Raw genomic sequence first — 19,220 nt, 5'->3', positions numbered from 1 at the left:
TAATAATAATAATAATAATAATAATAATAAACCATATTCGATCTTGTCGGTGAAGACATTTTTTTTAGTGCTGTCAAACGATTAATTTTAATTTTTTTTTTAAAATCAAAATCTTTTTTTATGTTTTCCAGAACATAGTGCACAGGTGTTCAGTTGTTACAGACAAGTTGTATGACTAGATGCATGTCAGCATCTTAGCACATTAAGACAAAGAAGAGGAACACTAAAGAAAAATAAAATAGAAAATAAATAAAAACAAAAATAATGCCCAGTCACTGCCAGTGAGCTTTCAAATATCAGTATTAGCCTGTCATAACAATGATGCATGGAGCATGGATTGGTAAATTAGGATAATGTCAAATGTTTCACAAGGCCTGAAATATGTTTAAAAAGGGACCCCATGCCTTCTGGAACTTTCCATTTGAATGTCGAAGTGAATACCTGACTTTATGAGCTTCCGGCAGGACATGATAAACAATGCAAATTTTTAATCAGATTAATCCCAGGGTTGCTGTGGATTAATTTCCATTAATCAAAATTAAATATCATTCATTTTTAGTCTATATTAATCGCACTTCATTTTGCATGAGCAAACAGACTCAAGAAAAAAGGGAATATAAATGCACTTAATGTGTTTATTAAACACCTTCAACAGTTTCAACAAAACAACTTGAATCAGTTGTTTCCGTCTTGGTTTTTTGTCCTCATATTTCCATCCAGAGGGCCAACGTGCTGTTTAGTGTCTTCCATCTTTATGGGTTGGTTCTGCTGCCTGTCACTACCAGATCAACTGTCCATTTGTGCATGTGCGATGGTAACTCTGCTTTGACAAACTGACCCAAATGCATTGGCAGAGACGTTCAGAATCATTCTGCGTTGTAGATGGGTTAATTGTGTTAAAATTTTTAATCAGATTAATCATGATGATGGATTAATCTCCGTTAATGTGTTAATTTTGACAGCACTAGTTTATTTATTATCATATTTCCAAATTCAGCTTTTATTCAGTAATAAAGACATTCCATGTTACACCCTTACCGAATAAAGACTCCTGTTACTGCCAAAAATAATATAATGATTATTTTTGTTACTGTTTTTGATTCCTTGGCACACCCTACTGCAGTAATAATGTAACTAGCTGCATCTACTGATAAGCCCAACCAAAAGAATGTCGAGTCTTAGTGCAGATACACATCAGTAGAGCAAGTGTAGGCCTATGAGTCGGACTTCCCCAGTGCCTTACAAACACTATAGTTGACTGACATTATGTTTTCTGTTACACAACACTTGCCACATCTCTTTGGCTGAATGAGTCCTTATACTATCTGTTAACATGGCACGCAAACTGATACAGAAATTAGTTTGGCTGTAGCACTGAGGTAGGCGCTTCATGCACATGAGAAAACACTCTTAGAAAAACTGACAGGGAACAATTGGGCTTCACACTCTGTGGTCTGTCACCAGAGGCCTGATAGTGACGCCTTATTTCATCCTGCTTTTTTCAGCAATGTATTGTTTGACAACTGTAATGCTTATTTCTGTGCACAAAGGCAAATCTAAGCTGCTTTTATGGCGATCCCTGCAGTGTAAGAGCTTGGGCAGATGTGTGGTGGGTGGATAAAACGGCGGTGTTGACAATATCTGCTTATCTTCTGGCTTTGACCCGATGGGAGCGAGACCATGGCTGGATGCACCTCTCTTATCACCACATCTTCGTCTGCGGGGCAAACCCAGAACCACTGGCCAAGCTTTTTCTCTTTTAGTTTTTTTTCTTTTTTTTTTTTTTTTTTTTTGCACCGCCATGCCTCTGGGTTTCAGGTGGGCTTTTTGTTCCCTGTGCTGGCAGAATGCAGGCTGTGGGCTGAGGAACAATACTGTGTTCAGAGAGCAGGAAAGAAACTGCACGTAGCAAATTTCACATCATAACATGCAAGGAAACTCCCTGTTACCTCTGTAACAGCCAGGATGCCCATCTGCATTTTCATACTTTTCATGTGCTTACTAAAACCAACATGCCTTGAAGGACACCACCAAACAACTCAACAAGATGTTTTTGTCTATGTAGATGAAAAATATCATCTTGCAACACATTACAGAATATATCAAATGTATATAATGTAAAATGTATATAATATACTCATATTCTTCCCAAAATTTTTCAGAATTTGTTTATGTTGTCTTCTGTTACTCACAATTATTCTACACGATATTCAAGCAAATTTTATCTTCTGTACTGCTGAACTTCTGTCTGTCGGTTATCTCTGAAATATCGTGGACCAAATCTGTGGAATAATCTACGACCGGAACTTTAATCAACATCTACTTTATCATTGTTTAAAAAGCATCTGAAAAGAACTCTAATTCATGAAAAAATGTAAGGCTGTATATAATTTGATTTGATGATTTGTAATGTGATTTGTATTTTTGTTGTTTTTTCTTTAGTTTATTAATTCAGTTATATTATAAGTTATATTATATTCCTAATCCTTTTTTTTCCCCCCTTTTGTTTCTGCGTATTGTTCATTTCCTGGGAGGTATTCATATAAACTTTTTTTGGCTTCTAACCTCTCCTGCACAATGATGTTACTTGTTTGAATGTTGCTTTTTTTTTTTTTTTAGATTTTCTCTTGCTGTTTTATGTTGTGCAAATAAAATAATAATAATAAAAAATAATAATAAAAGTAAAATAAAGGGTGAGACATCTAAAATACATGATAACTATCTCTCAGAGCAAATGACTTTTGTGACACTTAATAAACACAGCAAGGACTATTAATGTTCACTGAGCCCAGGTCCAAGGTTAAATTGATAATTCAGTAACGTCCTAAATCGGGTTGATCACTCTCTCCACATCCACTGTGGGAGAAAGGCTGTGAAGTATTGTCAGAGGTACGTATGTTTTTAAATTTTTTATACTCATTATTTTAGGATATAATCACTTATGGTAAAGTGTGCTTGTTTTTCTTTTAAAAAAGAAAAAAGGAAATAAAAGATCATGTCAGTTCTGTGTTTAATATTAAGCATAAGGTATGTTCCACTTGAGACCGGAGACATATTGTATATGCAAAGAATTTAAGGTAGCTGGTCTGATGGGATTATGTTTCAGTGGTTTAGGTGCAGTTATTTTAAGACATGCATATGTACATGGTTTTATGGAGATCAGTGGTGACTTTGTAGCTGCTGAAATGAACTTTGGTCACTGAGTCTTCAGTTGTGTGCCGTGACAAAAAGAGCAGAAAATGCTTGTCAGCTGATATAAAATGCAAAATATCAATTTAACAAACGACAGAATTATAGAAAAAGAAAAAAAAAAAAGACAGGGGAAAAAAAAAAGAAACATTAAAAATATACAGTCTCCTAGTAATTAACAAGTACAAAATACAACTGTGGATGGATGAAGGATAAAGTGCAGCTTTCAGAGTTAAGCTTTAATTGTCCTTTGTTCACCATTTTTAATTAACATATAGCAATAAGAGGAGGAAAAAACGACAACTTATTCGTCCGACCAGTTTTGCGGCTTTCGTTTCGATATGAGGCTGTGACGCAGTTCAAACTCGGAACACATATTTTCTCTGCTTGTTCCGCCCGGAAGGTTCCAGCGTTACACCGGGAGCTGTCAAGTGGAACCATTGACAACAGGAGACTCTCCCCTGTTACCTGTGCTGTAAGGCGTCTAATATTCAGAATTTTGCTTTTGTTTCGACATAAAATGTTTATTTAACAAATTATTGTGATGTTGTGTCGCATAAACCTACAATTTAACGCTGTTTTAACGGTATAACCTTGACGAGTAACTTTGTTTTGATCGTTTGCACTCCATTGGCGACCTGCAGTCAAGCTAGCATCAGGGCTTAAATGACAGCAAATTCAGGGTTAATTTTGTGTAGATTAAGTTAATTACGTTACCTCATGCTCGACAGCCTGACAGATATTTACTGTTATGTGTTTGTTGAGGTTTTCTTGCTGTCAGACAGACTTCTGGCAGGCTAACACCCTCACAGAGTGATTAGTGTGTTGATCCAATTGTCTTAACTAGCTTAACGTAGCGCCGGTAAACCCTCAACTTCACATGAATGACAGGCAGGTTCTAGACGTTTACCACTAAACGACAGGATGTGGTTTATCTCCTGTTCTAAACCACTGTCTCCTGAAATGTGTCTGTGCAGAGGACAAACATGCAGACAGTTAATGTAGGAAACCAGAGCTCAAACACGCGTTTCTAAGATAAGCTTCTCTGTCCTACACACTGAGTGTAGATTCACAAGCAAAACCATGTTTAACACTCAAAATCCCTTCTCTTTAAACTCTGTTTATGGTTTAAGAAATAATACCACCGAATGTCTGCTTATCAAATGTCTGTTTTGAACAATAACGTGTGGGTCTGAGCTAATTGTACTGGGATCTATATCAGGAAACAAGAATCAAATTGTTCAGCAGTGCTTAAATGTTAGATGATGATTGGAAATTAACATTTTACAAGGCATTTATGAAAGAAAAAAAGCACATGGGCTGCAGTATTCAGTAAGAAGTGATGAATAAAATGAAGCCTTCACGTTAATCTCCATTTTTTGAATATTAGTTGCAAATTTATATTTTTTATTTGTTTTGAAAGTGTAAAAATGAATCGGCTCAGGTATGATAACTGTTGTTGATCAGAAAAATAAATGTCTTTGCTTTATATCTTGATCAAAACACATAAATATTCAAGCATTACTTCACTGTGTCAACTATGTAAAATCAGGAAAATAGTTTTTCATTTGATGTTACTGTTTGTTCTCTACAGTCCTATAGGATGGCCCAGGCAGACAGTAAGGTGCTGGTGCTGGGAGCGTTGGCCGGGGTGGCTGGCGTCAGTTTGGCTGTGGCGTGGTACAAAGGCTATAAATCTAAACGAAGAGCCTCAATGCCAGCGTACTACCTCAACTGCACTAATGAGCGGGCCGGTAACCTCATGTTCGTAGATAGTCCAAGTCTGGCTCCGGGCCAGGCAGAGGTTCTGGACCGGCTTGAAGCACTGATCCAGTGTGTGTCCGAGCTGAAGGATGAGATGAAGGCGCTGAAGAACGCTCTGCCAACCCTGCAGGACCAAGTCAGGGAGGAGCTGAGGGGACGTGAGCGCGCAGAAGCTCGTCGTGTAAGTCCTCTTCACAGAACAACACCGACAAGACGGAAAAGACCCGCTGGAATCGTGAGTGGGAGCAGAAGTGGAGGTCGGAGTTCAGAGGAAGCAGAGAGCGAGGGAGGGTGAGTCACCTTAAAGGAGTGATATTTTGCTTTTTTTTAAATGGAATTATGCATTTTAAACATTTCCCTGTGGTCTCCATAAACTGTAAATGCTATGCTTAGGTCTGAATTCTTCATTAAGTCAACTCCACAGGTCCATCATCAACCCTATTTTTGAGTAATGACACGAAAAAGGTCGTTTTGAGCGCTGGCCCTTTAAATGCACATGACCCCACCCCTTTCCAGGTTGTTGGCTGTGCTGTTCTATCCCGTTCAGCCACTTGTGTTCGTTAATATAACCAACAACTGAACATTTTAGGTAATTGGCTCAAAGTTTGGACATATTTTCAGTATGGACTACAACTTGCTGCTGCTGTCAAACAATTATGTCATACTTGGAGAAATGTTCATCAGAAGTCCTGACCTTATATGTGCAAATGTTGAGGCCTAACTAGTTATAGACGTGACAAATTAAGCAAGATTTGAAACGGATTGTAGAAATCAACTGGAGTTTTGCCAAAATTAATCTAAAGATAGCTTTGCAGCACCTGGAGGGTTCAAATTCAAACTGTTTGAACTATTAGGGTCCAAATACTCAAATAAATGAACCAAAGACTAATAAAAGTGGATTTAGCAAAATATGACCTCTTTAAAACCTGTAACAGCAACAAATTAGTCCAGATATGTTGTGATTCATGAACTGGTTCTCTTAGGTATTACTGGAACCTTGGTGCTATTTGGTACCATGTCTCCACAGGTTCTGAGTGGAACTGTTCTAATCAAGTATTGATCATTAACAGTGCACAGTTCGCAGCACATGATAGAATGTGATCAGTTTCTGTAATCCTTAAGTCTTTTTTAGTGGCTTAATTTTTTTTGTTTTTTTCTTGCCTTTAAGTGAAACCTGTTTTCTAGCTCTTTCTTACTTCTTGTACCTTTTCCTTATACTTGTTTAAGACTAAATAACCACCAGACACAATGTTTATTCAGCAATAAAAATAATAATAATAATAATGTTTAATTCTGGTTTAATACTGGTTCCTCAGACTACTACGTTATTGTTCTCATCCTACTTGAATAAGACACACCCACAAAAGTGCATTCTTCAGTTCAAGAAGAAACAAGGAACAAGGAAAGCAACTGTTTCGTGTTGGAGAAAAGCATCTATAAACATAAGGGAAGTAACTCTTACTGTAATATAGTGCTATGGAGACTTACTGTTCATTTCTTGGATTTTCACCACTATGGTCTTATTTTATATTTAATTAATCATATTTAATTACATTACATATAATGAGCTATTTTTAGAATGGTGCAGCAGTTAAATTCTACTGTATATAATTGCAGTATTTCTATATTCATTGAGCTACATACATGAGTATAGAAAACCCATGCATCATGCATGTAATTAATTTATTTGTTTTTCAAAATCTGAACAGTTCAAGTGTTCAGTTACACTACTCATAGTATTTTCAGCTAACCCTTGTGTGTTAAGGGTTGAATTGGTGTTGTCGCTGACAATAACAGCCATTATCAAAGTTAATTTAGAACTGTGACGGTTGATTTGAGGCTTTATAGTTATATTAATTCAGTCTTTATGAATTCTTGTTACCATATGACTTGACTGTGGGCATTACATCGAAATTTCAACACAGCTCACTATTGATTTGGGAAGTTATACATTTGGTCTGCATAATTAGTATGTATTTAACTGATAGAAATCAGCATCAGCTGCTTGTCACATGATTCAAGGATGTGTTTCATGGATTTTAATTACACACAAAAGGTTCATTAAGTCTCTCATAGTGGACATTTACTTATGTGTGCAGTATAACCGCTCTTTAGTTCATGCACTGAAGGGATTTCAGTCTATTTCAGTAAATCATTATATCATTGCAATATTGAACAGTGTTATCCCACCTTGCAGGTCTGACTGAAACTTTTTTTAGTTTGTCTGAGTAATAATCAGGGAAATGTACAGATGTGAATATTAGGGGGAAGAAAATAATAATGAAGTAGTGAAAAAAATTGTCACTAAAAGTAGCCTGTTTGATTAGTTTCTGTCCAAAATAATTACTATAAAAACACCAGATGAGAAGCTGTGTAGGAGGATAGTTTGCTTTAAATGATGTAAGAAATGAAGAAGAAGCTTGACATTGTTAACATGAAAGGGCTGGTTATTGTCAGTATAATTAACTCAGCGTTATGCCTTCCCTTGTAAAACTCAGATTTAGCACAAATTAATATAAAATCACTGGAAAACCTAAACACTAACTTAGTATCTTGCCTTGTTTTTAAGTTATTTTGAGTGTTTTGTCTGTATTATCTGCTCTAGTTTTTGTACGTTGCAGAATTTGCTGCTTTCTTTCACCGATACAAAAAAGTTAAAATAAATTCTATGTATTAATAGACTTTCAACTTCACACAACCATCTCTACTCTCCAGGACTCAGGGAGCATCTACACCTCAGCCAAACCCTGGTATTTATTTACAATATATACAACTTTTTTAATCATCGTGAATAAACCTGATTCATTCAATACCAGTGCCATCATTACTTAGTTTGTCCAGTAGACACCACTGTTTGCAAAATTTAGCTGCAATTCATGATTTGGCTCAGGACATGTTGAAGTACAAGGTCTAACTGGTATCTTTTAATTTTCTTTACACATAAAAATCTTTGGACATGTAATATTTGTCACCTTGTCAGTATATGAGTCTTTTTTTTTTTCTTGTCGACCCCAACAGACGTCCTTATTGTCATTATGCAAAAATAATAACCACTGAATTCACAGGTGTTAAATCTACATGACACTAGAAAGTAATCTCACTTGAATCTCCATTAAGTTCTCCTCTGTACTTGATCAATATGCGAATCAAAAATCTCACGCCTGTCCCACTTTACCAGTTAAACTTGCTCGTTCATCTGCTGTTATGTTAAATTGTAGTTATGACAGTATGTACATTTGCCTCAGGTGTTGCAGAGAACAGCAGACTAATCAAGCAGCACATGCCCAGTCATTCACCTCCGTCCTCAGCCAAATACCTTGAACCCGCGCCAGCTTTCACTAACATAAACAACAGATGTGTTTCTTTTGAATGGACTAGCATCTTGAAAAAACAAATATCAGTAGTTAAATGTTGATGATTAAGCTGAGGCTTTGGAGTTTTCAGCAGCCGGGTACACTCTAGTTTTTCTTGGAGGCGATTGAATATGTATTTTAATGCTCGACTGAGAATTGTATCAAATTTGGTTGAAGTCTCTGCCAGGAGTTGAACAGGATTGACCTCTGTTTTTTCTCAGAAGGAAGTAGAGTTTATGAAGTGCCAACACGGTATCATAACACAGAGATGAGCTCTTTCTTAAGCGTTCGCAGCGGAGCTTTAAATGTGCAGCGAGCCTCAGATCAGACCTGTGTGACTCCTCCCTATCTGTTACTGTCCTCACAATGATTAATCAATTGCCTTGGAGCCACTTTTTTACAACTACAACAACAAAAAGTAGGCCAACTTAACATCCAGTGTACCCTGGAGAGTTATCAGGTGCTGTATTTTTCTGTCTGTGTTGTCTAAGAATCGCATTCCATCCAGAGCTTGGGTTTTTTTCTTTTTGTTTATAGTTTTTTTTTTTTTTTTGTAGGAATGAAGCCAGTGTCAGTCATTATATAATGTGTAAAATATTTGAGGTTTATGATCATTAAGATTCCAGATACATTTTTTTTCCAGCATATAATGTAAGTTGAAAAAAGTTACATGCCTTCATGTCATCTTCCGGAAAAATGTGTTATTTGACCTGCGTCAGAGCAGGAGTGACATAGAACCGATGTGAACAGTGCTCGTATCACTCTGAAAGTATTTCAGGTCATGAAAGTTTGTTGGCTTTGGCTCATACACAGGCAATAATACCAGTCTTCCTTCATGATGGATAAACATTTCAGGTCAGCCTACCTCTTCTTATGTTACCATGTCCCTGCTCATTGGTTCAAGGAGCAGATGGAGGTGTAAGGCTGCCCTCTAGCAGCTGCGCTTCACAGGTTTTGAGTGACAGTCGTCGGCTGCATCAAATACTTTTAATTACAGCTGAGGTTATTATGCTGTAAAAGAAATCACATCACGTACACACCTCCCATAATTAAAGAGCCTTTCCTGCCGCTCTGTGATTTGTATGAACAGAGGGTGTGGGGGTTAGTGGGAACCATGCAGTCAAGAAATTCCAGCCCCTTAGGGAATGTGTAGTGTTCCCCCAGAGGAGCAGGATACACCCCTAATCCTCACATCCATTTAAAGGTCTCTTCTTGTGTCTTCAGCTGGTTTGGAAGTGTTTGGGATCAGAGCATAACATCCCCACACAATATCCCAGTTAGATCGATGACACTGCGTTGGGTAATAGCTGCTGCTCGCTGTTGCTTTTGCATGTTTGTTGAAATTTAAAGCCTCAGGAATACATTTCAGATTAGTCTCTTTATTGGTTAATGCTGAATTGCAGGAGTCTTGGATTTATTTTCATTTGAATTTTCTTGCAAGTGGGACACATTTTTAGGATTTGCATACTGTCATTTCTGTCAGACGACATCAGACATATCTTCATTTGAATAAATCACAAAATCTATGTAAATAACACCATCAGAGAGGCATCATGTTTCCAATAGGGGGCATCATGCATGTGTGGACAAGACTGTCAAGAGATCTTACAGAAGTGTCTGCTGAACACAGTGATAGATGCACATGATGAATAAGCAGAGGTCTGTTTTATTTCCCTTTCTGAAGTTGATTGCTTTTGCGAGCTTAATGGTTTTGATTGTTTTTTCTGGATCTGGCTGGCATAACGTTACCTGACTCATAAAAACTAAAACAAAATTATTATTTTTCCAAACAAATTTGTCCTTTTAAGCTTGATTAGTGCTGGCAAAGTTCGGAATAAGAAGCTATATCACAGTGCTCGTGCAGAAATGTTCACAAATAGCAGAGCAGTTAGTTTGACGTGATGTCAAAGTCGTGGAGCGGGGCCGAGTCAATAAAACAAAGTACGTGTAGGCCCAGCCACTGAAAGGTTGAAAGTTCCAGCTGTTTACTCCATTCAGTCATGTGTCATAACGGCTTCCTCAGAGCTACCTCTCTGCAGGTTAGGAGACCCATCAATCACACCGTCTGTGTGCCAAGCTGTCAGAGGCTTCATTTAGAAGTGTCCTGTTGGAACTTGTAATTCCTCAAAAAAAAAAGTTCCCACTCAGTTTATTCACCTCACGTAGCTGTAGCTCAAGGACATTAGCACTTCTTTTTTCCCTTTCCAAAAAAATGGCATCTATGACATTGGATAGTTGTTGATTTAAGCAGATTTAGGCAGTAGTTTTGTTTAGTGACGGGCAAGCCTGATCAACACGCGCAGAAATGTTTAGAAAGAGAAAAAGGAGCTCATTGTCTGCTTTGTGATTAAAAGATTTAGTCTAACTTTGCTATGACGTCATTGTATGTGCTGCTCCACAGCTGTCTGTATCCAAGGCATTCACGTCTATATCCTCGGTGTCCTACTTCAATGAAAGATATTCAGCCAAACAATCGCATTTTTGAAAGGATGTCATGTATGTACACAGCACAGATGCCACGGCCAGGCTTCAACCCATAAGTGTTCTGACCACCCACCTGTCATTTTCTTTTTTTTTTTTTTTTTATCACGCTACTTCCTCGACTGCTGACGATCACTGAACTGCCTCCGTCTGAACTTATATTTAATTTCACATAAGCCCTTGGATGTCCAGCTACCCTGACATCTACCTCGCATCTTTCCTTTCACTCTGTATTTTTAGATGTCATTCCATCTGCATGTGCATCTTCAGATAATTTTTCTTGTCTCTTTGCCCTTTGGCGAAATTACAAGCTAAACTATCCTTTATTCAATTGTTTACAAACCTCAGCTTCTAAACCTGCTTCTTCCTCTTGCTATTTTAGGAACAAAGAGAGTTACAACATCCTATCAGTTCTTCTCCTTGTGGTTGTGTATCAGAATTGAAAGCTGTGATGACATGAACACACAGGATGAATTATTGCATTCATTATTAACTGCAATGTCATCTTGTGACAAATGAATGACAGCTTATTTTTTGCCAGATTTTTTTTTCTTGTGCAGCTCTAACTTTCCATGACAGAGCAGACGTAGGTAAAGGAGTTGTATGTAGAGCTGTACCTGAAAATATTGAAAAATGATCATCAGAGGGTTTAAAATAAAGAGTCCTGATTTTATGTCAAAGATGTGGGCTACATTTTATTGTAGAGATGTGTATTACTGTTAATATATGTGATCACTAGAGGAAGTAGTCAGGCACTTTGCTGGTGTCCCATGAAAACTAACGCCACGACCAAGTTGAGGAAGAGAACCAGTAAGAAACAACTTTCAGACTGAAAGAAAAGAGGTGATAAATATGTAAATATGAAAGCATCGCTGTTTTTTTGGACACAGCTCTAAATGAAAATGGGATGGAGAGCTACTGCGGACACAAACGTTACGCAAAATCGAAGTGATTTGTGGTTTTACTGTGACTTTTTTTTGTCTATAAACGGAGCTAAACTAACAGAGCTGTAATGTAAACTATCAGTTGATGCGGCACATGAAGATAAGACGGTGTTGTTTTGAGCAACTCTCAAAATACGCAGATGTGAGTTTTAGTTTGTGGAGGGAAATGTGATGATACCGTAATACAGATGTGTGGAAACAATGAGCTTTATGCTTTATTCAGAGACTGATACAGTCTGTGGATACATAGAGTTAATTCATTGGTGGGTTTGGTAGTCAGGGGCGTGGTCTGATGACTACACGAACCCATTTAAAGTGAAGTCATATCAGCAGTTGATTGGTGTGAAAGTCTGAGCTCCAAAAGAATCAATCAAAGCCCAGCCTTTATGGGGATAAATAAGAAATCATTGATCTCAGTCCAGTCCGTCAGCCATTGTGGAACAGCAGGCATTCATTGGTCTTGTCAGCAGTGTTCCACAGACTGAATGAGCTGGGCTGCATGTTCCAAGGCCCGCTGATGTTGGGATGGTAACTCAGGTTTGTTTTGAATGGTGTAACTGCGGAGACTGGCATTGCTAAGGCCTATTGAGAGCTCTCATCTTCACCCCTTGGGTTCTGTTCACCGGATGGCCCGTCTCATCTTGTGAGAACACAGCCTGCCGAAAACAAAGGTTGGGGTTTTTCAGGCCAAGCTAAATGTTACAAGTCTGGCACAGCACAATAGATGGAAGGTCTTTGGTTGGTGTTGCTTATCCAGAGTGAAAGATAAACAACCCAGTGTTTCAGTTCAGTTGGTATTCAAAGCGGTATCTTATTATCAGCATTGAGACTTCCCCGGTATTTTAGAGTCCTTTAGTATTGCACCCGATCAGGTTTTTGTGTCATGAGCTAATCATGTTTTATAGAATTTACTGCTCAGTTGCTTACAACAGAGATACTCAACTTTGTTTGCCTGAGGTGACTTTTGCTAAATGACAGGAAATCAGGGGTCAGTTAAAGGTGCGATATGTAGTATTTCTAGTTTTAAACCTTAACAAGATGACATAAAATTATAATTAGTGTTTAGAAAAAAGAGCTGAGAAGTTCTGCGAAAGGTGCTAATGTATTGGATTGTAGATTGTAGAGAAATGAACTGCATGTATTTCCAGTGATGGGCTAAGGCAGCGGTTCTCAGTTTTTTGGCTCTTGACCCCATTTTAACATCACAAATTTCTGGCAACCCCAGGCATTCAGGAAAGTAACATCACTGGGCCTTTGACCAAAGCAACAGAAAGTGAGCAGATGGGATGAGAACCACTAAGAAACAATATTTAGAGTCACTTTCACTGACTCTAAGTAACAAGAATGGAGTTTGATGTTGAAATGGCTGCGTTTCTCCTAGTTTTTTGATTCTGAGGCATATGAAGGTATAAAGGTATTATGTGATGTTATTATCTTTGCTAAGTTGCAAGTAAGTAGTTGTATAGAAACCATCTTTAAACCTTTGTATTGAGGGGAACAGCAGATGTTAAATTGGGCTCCATATAGTATCTCTTCTTTTAAATATTAAAAAATTACCTAAAATTATTATCTTTGCTAAAGTTGTCATTTGTTGATCCACAGTTCCGACTAAACTGTGACAGTTCTGACCTTATTTGTTGGATTCCAAACAGATCTTTACTTCAGCAATTGACAACACAAACTGTACAGAAAACAGAGGTGATTTGTGTTTTTACTGTGGCTGTTTTCTGTCTGTAAACAGAGCTATAATGTAAACTATCAGCTGATGCAGCACATGAGGATTATAAGACATGGTGTTATTTTGAACAGCTGTCAAAATAAGCATCTGAGTTTTACGTAGTTTGGAGAAGAAAACTTGATGATACCATAATACAGATGTGTGGAAACAATGAGCTTTATATTGTATTCAGTGACTGATACAGTCTGTGGATACATAACGTCGATTCGTTGGTGGTTTTGGTAGAATTAAGTGTGTTCTGGTATGTGACTCCCCCCCGCAGGTGAGAATTTGGAATATTAATATTACATAGAATCCCTTAAATGTAAGAGCAGTATTCATCTGATAAAATGAAAAAAAACATTAAAGGTCCATCTCAACTGATTAATTTCCAATTGAACTGATTTATTTATTTACACAATTTGATATAAGGATTACTAACTCTAGGCTGAGATGATTTTACTGCATTAATAGCTGTGTGTTAATTGTAAATGCTTTGGTTACATTAGAAAGTGTTTGCATTAAAAACAATAATTTAATCTACGGTTACCCAAACTCATTTCAGCTTGAAGTGTATCACAGATGAAAAGCTGTTTTGTTTTTTTTTTTCTCCATACGTTTTAAGAAAATGTCTATTGTCTACCCTTCCAATATGAATTTTTTTCAGAATATAATATCATTTCCTGTCTTGTCAGACATGGGAGGGTTTGCTTGTATGCGTACCCTTTTACTGAAATGGTGCTGACAATATTTAGACATGTTCTTTCAAAGCTCTGTACTGCTACTAACATTGCAAGGATAATAATGGTCCCTGCATCAACATATATACACTACTTAAACACACACAGTAATACAAATAGATCCTTAGCTTCTTTTTTCTTTCAACTCAAGTAATTCATGAGCCGTGGAATGGCGTGACAGGAATGCGCTGATCACTCAATACTCTGCTGCCTGTCTCTCCAGCTCCACTGAATAAATAACTGCAGGGAGGGTGGTAAAACGGACCGCTGAATGAATAAAAGGACAAACGGATGAATGAATAAGCCAATGAATGAATGACCGAAAACCAATAAAATGACTGTCTTGCTGTCGTTAAAGGCCCAGCCTACTTGTTGCATTCACTACCCCGTAATACGGTGCGGGCAGACAAAGGAGGACGACCACAACAGTCGGAGTAAACACAAAAGCACACCCATTCAGATTTTTCTAAGCTGGGGTGTATTGGCCAATAAATGGTTTGAGCCCTGCCTGCAGGTTTTAGGGTTTACTCAGGGGTTAGTGCCGAGAGGGGGGATTGTGGAAAGGGTTTAGTGCACTGTCTCAAAACAGACGTAGATTAAAATATAGATACAGTAAACTCTGGATGTTCTTATAGTGAGTTTGACTCTTCTTTTCTTACCCAGCCAGTCAGTGTAAAACAAGTAGAATCTGATGGTTTATAGAATGAGATAGGAGAACTGGTATTGGCTTTTTTTTTTTTTAAAAAATTAAATTAAAATTAGGTCTCTACTGGCTGATGAAATTCAATAGGTAATAACACTGGGTTACAAAAAAATGTTTTTTGCAAGTTGTCTAGGTTTTTTCAACTGAATTAGGACCCTTTTGCACTGCTAAATCCAAAAATGACATCTGTTTTTCTCAATCAGATCACGTTTTTTTGCTAATTTGATTTTGAAAATTTGATCTTCTCACAAAATTGATTATATTTTTGTGCCTTTATCAGTTGATTTTTTATATAGTTCTCACCCAAAATAGGTTTTAAGAGAAAAAAAATCATTTTCTAACAGGATTCCTGTTAGGTACAATGGTGTATTCACCGCAGATGTAGCAGAATACGTCAGGCTTATTTTTGCAAGATCTTCTAGTCGAAGCCATTTCATTCACCTGTAATATTAAAAAAAACATTAATCATAAATTGGCAAAAGTAAAATCTTCAGAACTCGTTTATTGCAAGAAATATGAAAGAATTATGTATCATATGATGTGAAAATGCCCATAAATGTAAGCAAAAATGTTAAAAAGCCAATATGTAGCATAGTTCATAAAGTTGACCTGATTGAGCAAAATTAATGTGATTTTTGGATTCAGCACACCAAAATTATCCTAAATCAGCTCAAAAAACTTAAACAATAAATTTGTTGTTGACCAGTGTAATGCGCACACACCTTATGACAATGAGGCATGTATTTTCTTCTTTTTGATATGTCTGTTTCGTGTTGTAATAAGAAAAAATTGACCATGGTGATATGACATGACTTAAATACACAAAGTCCATTAGTGAAATACAGGAATGCACCAATTTGCAAAATTCCTGGCCGATTCCATCATCTGTAATGGCTGATATCAATGTTATTTTGTGTTTCTTTATCCTGTTTTAGTTGGTTTCTCACCCATTTAACAAATAAATCTTCATTATGTATATAAAAATACTTAGTATTTTTAAGTCTTTGTGTCTCATCACATTATTTTTGAATAAACACAGATTCAGACATAGAAATATGTTAAAAACCTCTAATAAAACACAACAGATAAATATCCACCACTGCCATCTTATATGCCAATATTGATTTCTGAAAATATGATTTCCATCTAATGTCAGTGCATCCCTACTGAAATATTAAACCAAGACACAAATTGTAACTAAACCACTGTAGCTCTATGTTGAACTCATTGTAAAGGTGAGACATGGCAACACAATGTTGAAGAAAGAGTTCTGCTTGTAAAATAATGAGGATTTTTTTTTTTTTTTTTTTATTATTAGCTTCACCAACTGTTTTTATACAAATGAATAGCGATGCAATAGCTCAAATGATTGCAGTGTGGTGATTGTATTATAATTGTGACTGTGTTATAATTTGGACTATCACAGAGCACTTGAAGCGTGTTCATGCAGACAGTATTTCTACTATCATCTCCTGCCAATGTTAATTGGAGCTGAGGTCAGAGGAAAAATACAGCAGAATAAAAAAATTCACACTTTCATGCTGCAGCTCTCTCCTCTTAGTCCAAATCAAAAAGCTAAATGTAAAGAAAGATAACGATTTTTCATTTTTTGCTGTCATCGAAAAGTAAAAAAAATGGCTTCATTTTTCCAACCTTCCATGTAAAGATATGGAGTACAGGACTGGAATGGTATGCAGCTCATGTCTACCAGAATCTGATCAGTGATTGGTGATTTCAGCTGTCAGTCACATATTTATGCATCAAATAAAACTTGTTCACAGCTCTTTTTAGTCCATTGTTTTTCTGATGTGATCAACTACTTATAGTGGTAAATAGTTATAGCTGTGTACTGACAAGAGCTGCACATGTAGTAAAATCACAATCATAGTGTCATCCTGGCAATTATATAATTAAAAATTGCTGCGATTTAATGCTCGTCTGTATGTATGGTAATATTGATAACACTGAGCAGACAGAAGTACTATGTAAAACGGTCTTTTTAATTTCTAGTTTAAATGAAAAAATACGGCTTTCAAAATGATTAGTACACTTTGAATTTTCTTGATAAAATAAATAGGTTCAAATCATGTTGTTGTCCACAATAATGGTGATGGAAGTTTTTCACCAAATCACGCATCTCTAGTAGTGACTATACTGTGTGCTGTGCTTTTCCATCACGTTGTAGCCTGAGCTGTAACACAAAACTGTATTAAGTTACTTGAAACTTTACCCAAATGAGAAACGTGAAAATAAGCTGCACATTCAGCTCTGAAGCAAACATTATAGCATTTATCTGTAGCTGCATAGCCACTATAACAGTAATCTTTTTATAGAGTTATTCATATATCCACGTTACACAGTCCACTGGCAGAAAAATAAAAAGAGACATGATAAAATTAGCAGATTTTACTGTGACTTTATTGAATACAGAATAGGAAATGAACAACATTGTAAAGGAAATAAAATAGAAGTTGAGAAAAGCTAAATACGTTTACAAGTCGAAATATATTTAGCTGCTAACTTGGCCTGCTAATGTTATCTATTGCTAACAAAGTTGGCAACTTTTGTGACTCTTCTCTTGGTTACAAGCTGAAAAGGTTGGTTGTTATAATAAAAAAAAAACAAAAAACCCTGGAGGTAAAATTAAGTAGGTGAGAACTTAGAGAACCCAAAGAGTAAAGTTGCAGGCCATAAAATCAAAACAATGAGCCATGCTGTATCTTAAGACACATTATAGAAATGAAAGGAGCTGCAGAGTTTGCAGACGAACCAGCTGTGGTGTGTTACTCATGACAGTTTTGTGTGTACAAACACATTTCTACAGATGCCCTCATGTTACTCCAGTAATCACAGCAGTCGGTGTTGAATGTGTGTGTTTTGGGGTGGAGTCGGGCAGAACCCTCGGGCACTAGGCACCTGTTGGGTCCACAATGTTTCTGTCTGCAGCCCGCTCCAACACATCCCTCCAGAACCATGGCTGGCTGCCCAAAATATTCCCTTAACCACCAATGACGCACATAGAGGCGTTGCCAACACTTAATAGAGGCTTTTCATATTTTCACCCTTGTCTATGCCTTTCATTTCTACCTATACCGTTAATATAGCAATTTTTTTACTGCTGCACCTTAAGTGTTAGCTTAGGGTGTTAGTGCCTACTTACAGTAGTTGAAAGAGCACCATAAAACATCTAATATGAGTGTGGCATGCCTCACCCTGACAAACAAGTCTCCCTGTGTTTGAGGAAAAGCCTTTGGGGATCCACGTTAAGACGTCAAGAGTTTCTTAACAGCTAGCATTTATAAACAATTAAGTGACCCACTTATGTAAACAAACCCGGTGCCGTTTGTGTGTAAACAGGCACTGAAGATTGATCCTTTATAATCAGACCTGGCAGAGATCTGCTCGTAAGAAAATGCTCGTTAAGACAGGATTTTGATTGATCTGAAAAATTCCTTAGCTGAGGTGTTTTCACTGCACCACACAAGCAGAAGATGTATTACTGGAACACGGGCCGTCTTCTAGTAATTCAAGCAAACTGGCAGCATTCAGGTTGTTTATTGACGCTTCCCGAGGCCAAGTTGCACATCTTGATGGTGAGATGGAGACTGGTGATTGGAACCATCTTGGTATTCAGTTCAGCTTGAATCCACATCAGTAACGTTTAATTGCACGTGTTGACAGCAGACTGGAGATGTGTTTTCTCTTTACTAACATGTTGTTCCCTGTGTCTGTTTGTGTTATCAGGTATATCACTGCACTGACTGACTCTGACGAAGAAGAGCTGAGTGATGCAGAACAGAGGGATGAAGAACAACCTGCAGACAAACTATCCATCCTCCTGGAGAGGATCGACCGTTTACACCAAGGCACTGATTCCGACAAACGAGAAAGCCTCAGCATCCTTTTAGAGCAGCAAGAGGAGGTCTGTTATAATATGTATGAATGACCTTTGATGCATTTACTCAACACAGAACAGTGTCTGAACATTGTGATGTACTTTTCTAGTTTGGACAGAACTCCACCTTCCTTTGGCGGCTAATTCGAGCTTACTGCGACCTTCACGATGCCAGCTCCACAACAGAAGAGAAGAAGACCCATGCAGAAACTGGTAACTGTTTTAGTTTGTACCAAGCTGTAGATGAGGTGCTTTAGTACCCCAGCAGCTGTTACTGTGGTTAAATTCCAAATCCAACAGATGACATGCACAAAATATTGAGGTTTTTTGCTCTTATTTGAAGCAGGCAGTACTCATCTAGAACTGTTTACAAGGCTAATAAGAATAAATAATTAGCAAATATTCTCATATACATGTAACCGTTCATGGTGTGA

General features: G+C 37.3%; 1 protein-coding gene across 1 annotated transcript in view; it reads left to right on the top strand.

Annotated features, from left to right (window-relative positions):
• Nucleotides 1-3,594: 3,594 nt before the first annotated feature.
• rmdn2 (regulator of microtubule dynamics 2) overlaps nucleotides 3,595-19,220 on the top strand; it is a 41,810-nt gene continuing 26,184 nt past the window's right edge. Inside the window, exons 1-4 of the mRNA XM_030156680.1 lie at nucleotides 3,595-3,664; nucleotides 4,784-5,244; nucleotides 18,636-18,813; nucleotides 18,897-18,999. Of these exons, the coding sequence (XP_030012540.1) occupies nucleotides 4,793-5,244; nucleotides 18,636-18,813; nucleotides 18,897-18,999 (733 nt within the window). The 5' untranslated portion in view covers nucleotides 3,595-3,664; nucleotides 4,784-4,792. The remainder of the gene's footprint in view (nucleotides 3,665-4,783; nucleotides 5,245-18,635; nucleotides 18,814-18,896; nucleotides 19,000-19,220) is intronic.

This window comes from Sphaeramia orbicularis, chromosome 15 (assembly GCF_902148855.1).
Source record: "Sphaeramia orbicularis chromosome 15, fSphaOr1.1, whole genome shotgun sequence".
In the NCBI taxonomy this organism is placed as follows: Eukaryota; Metazoa; Chordata; class Actinopteri; order Kurtiformes; family Apogonidae; genus Sphaeramia; species Sphaeramia orbicularis.
This window is presented reverse-complemented; position numbering and strand designations above follow the sequence as displayed.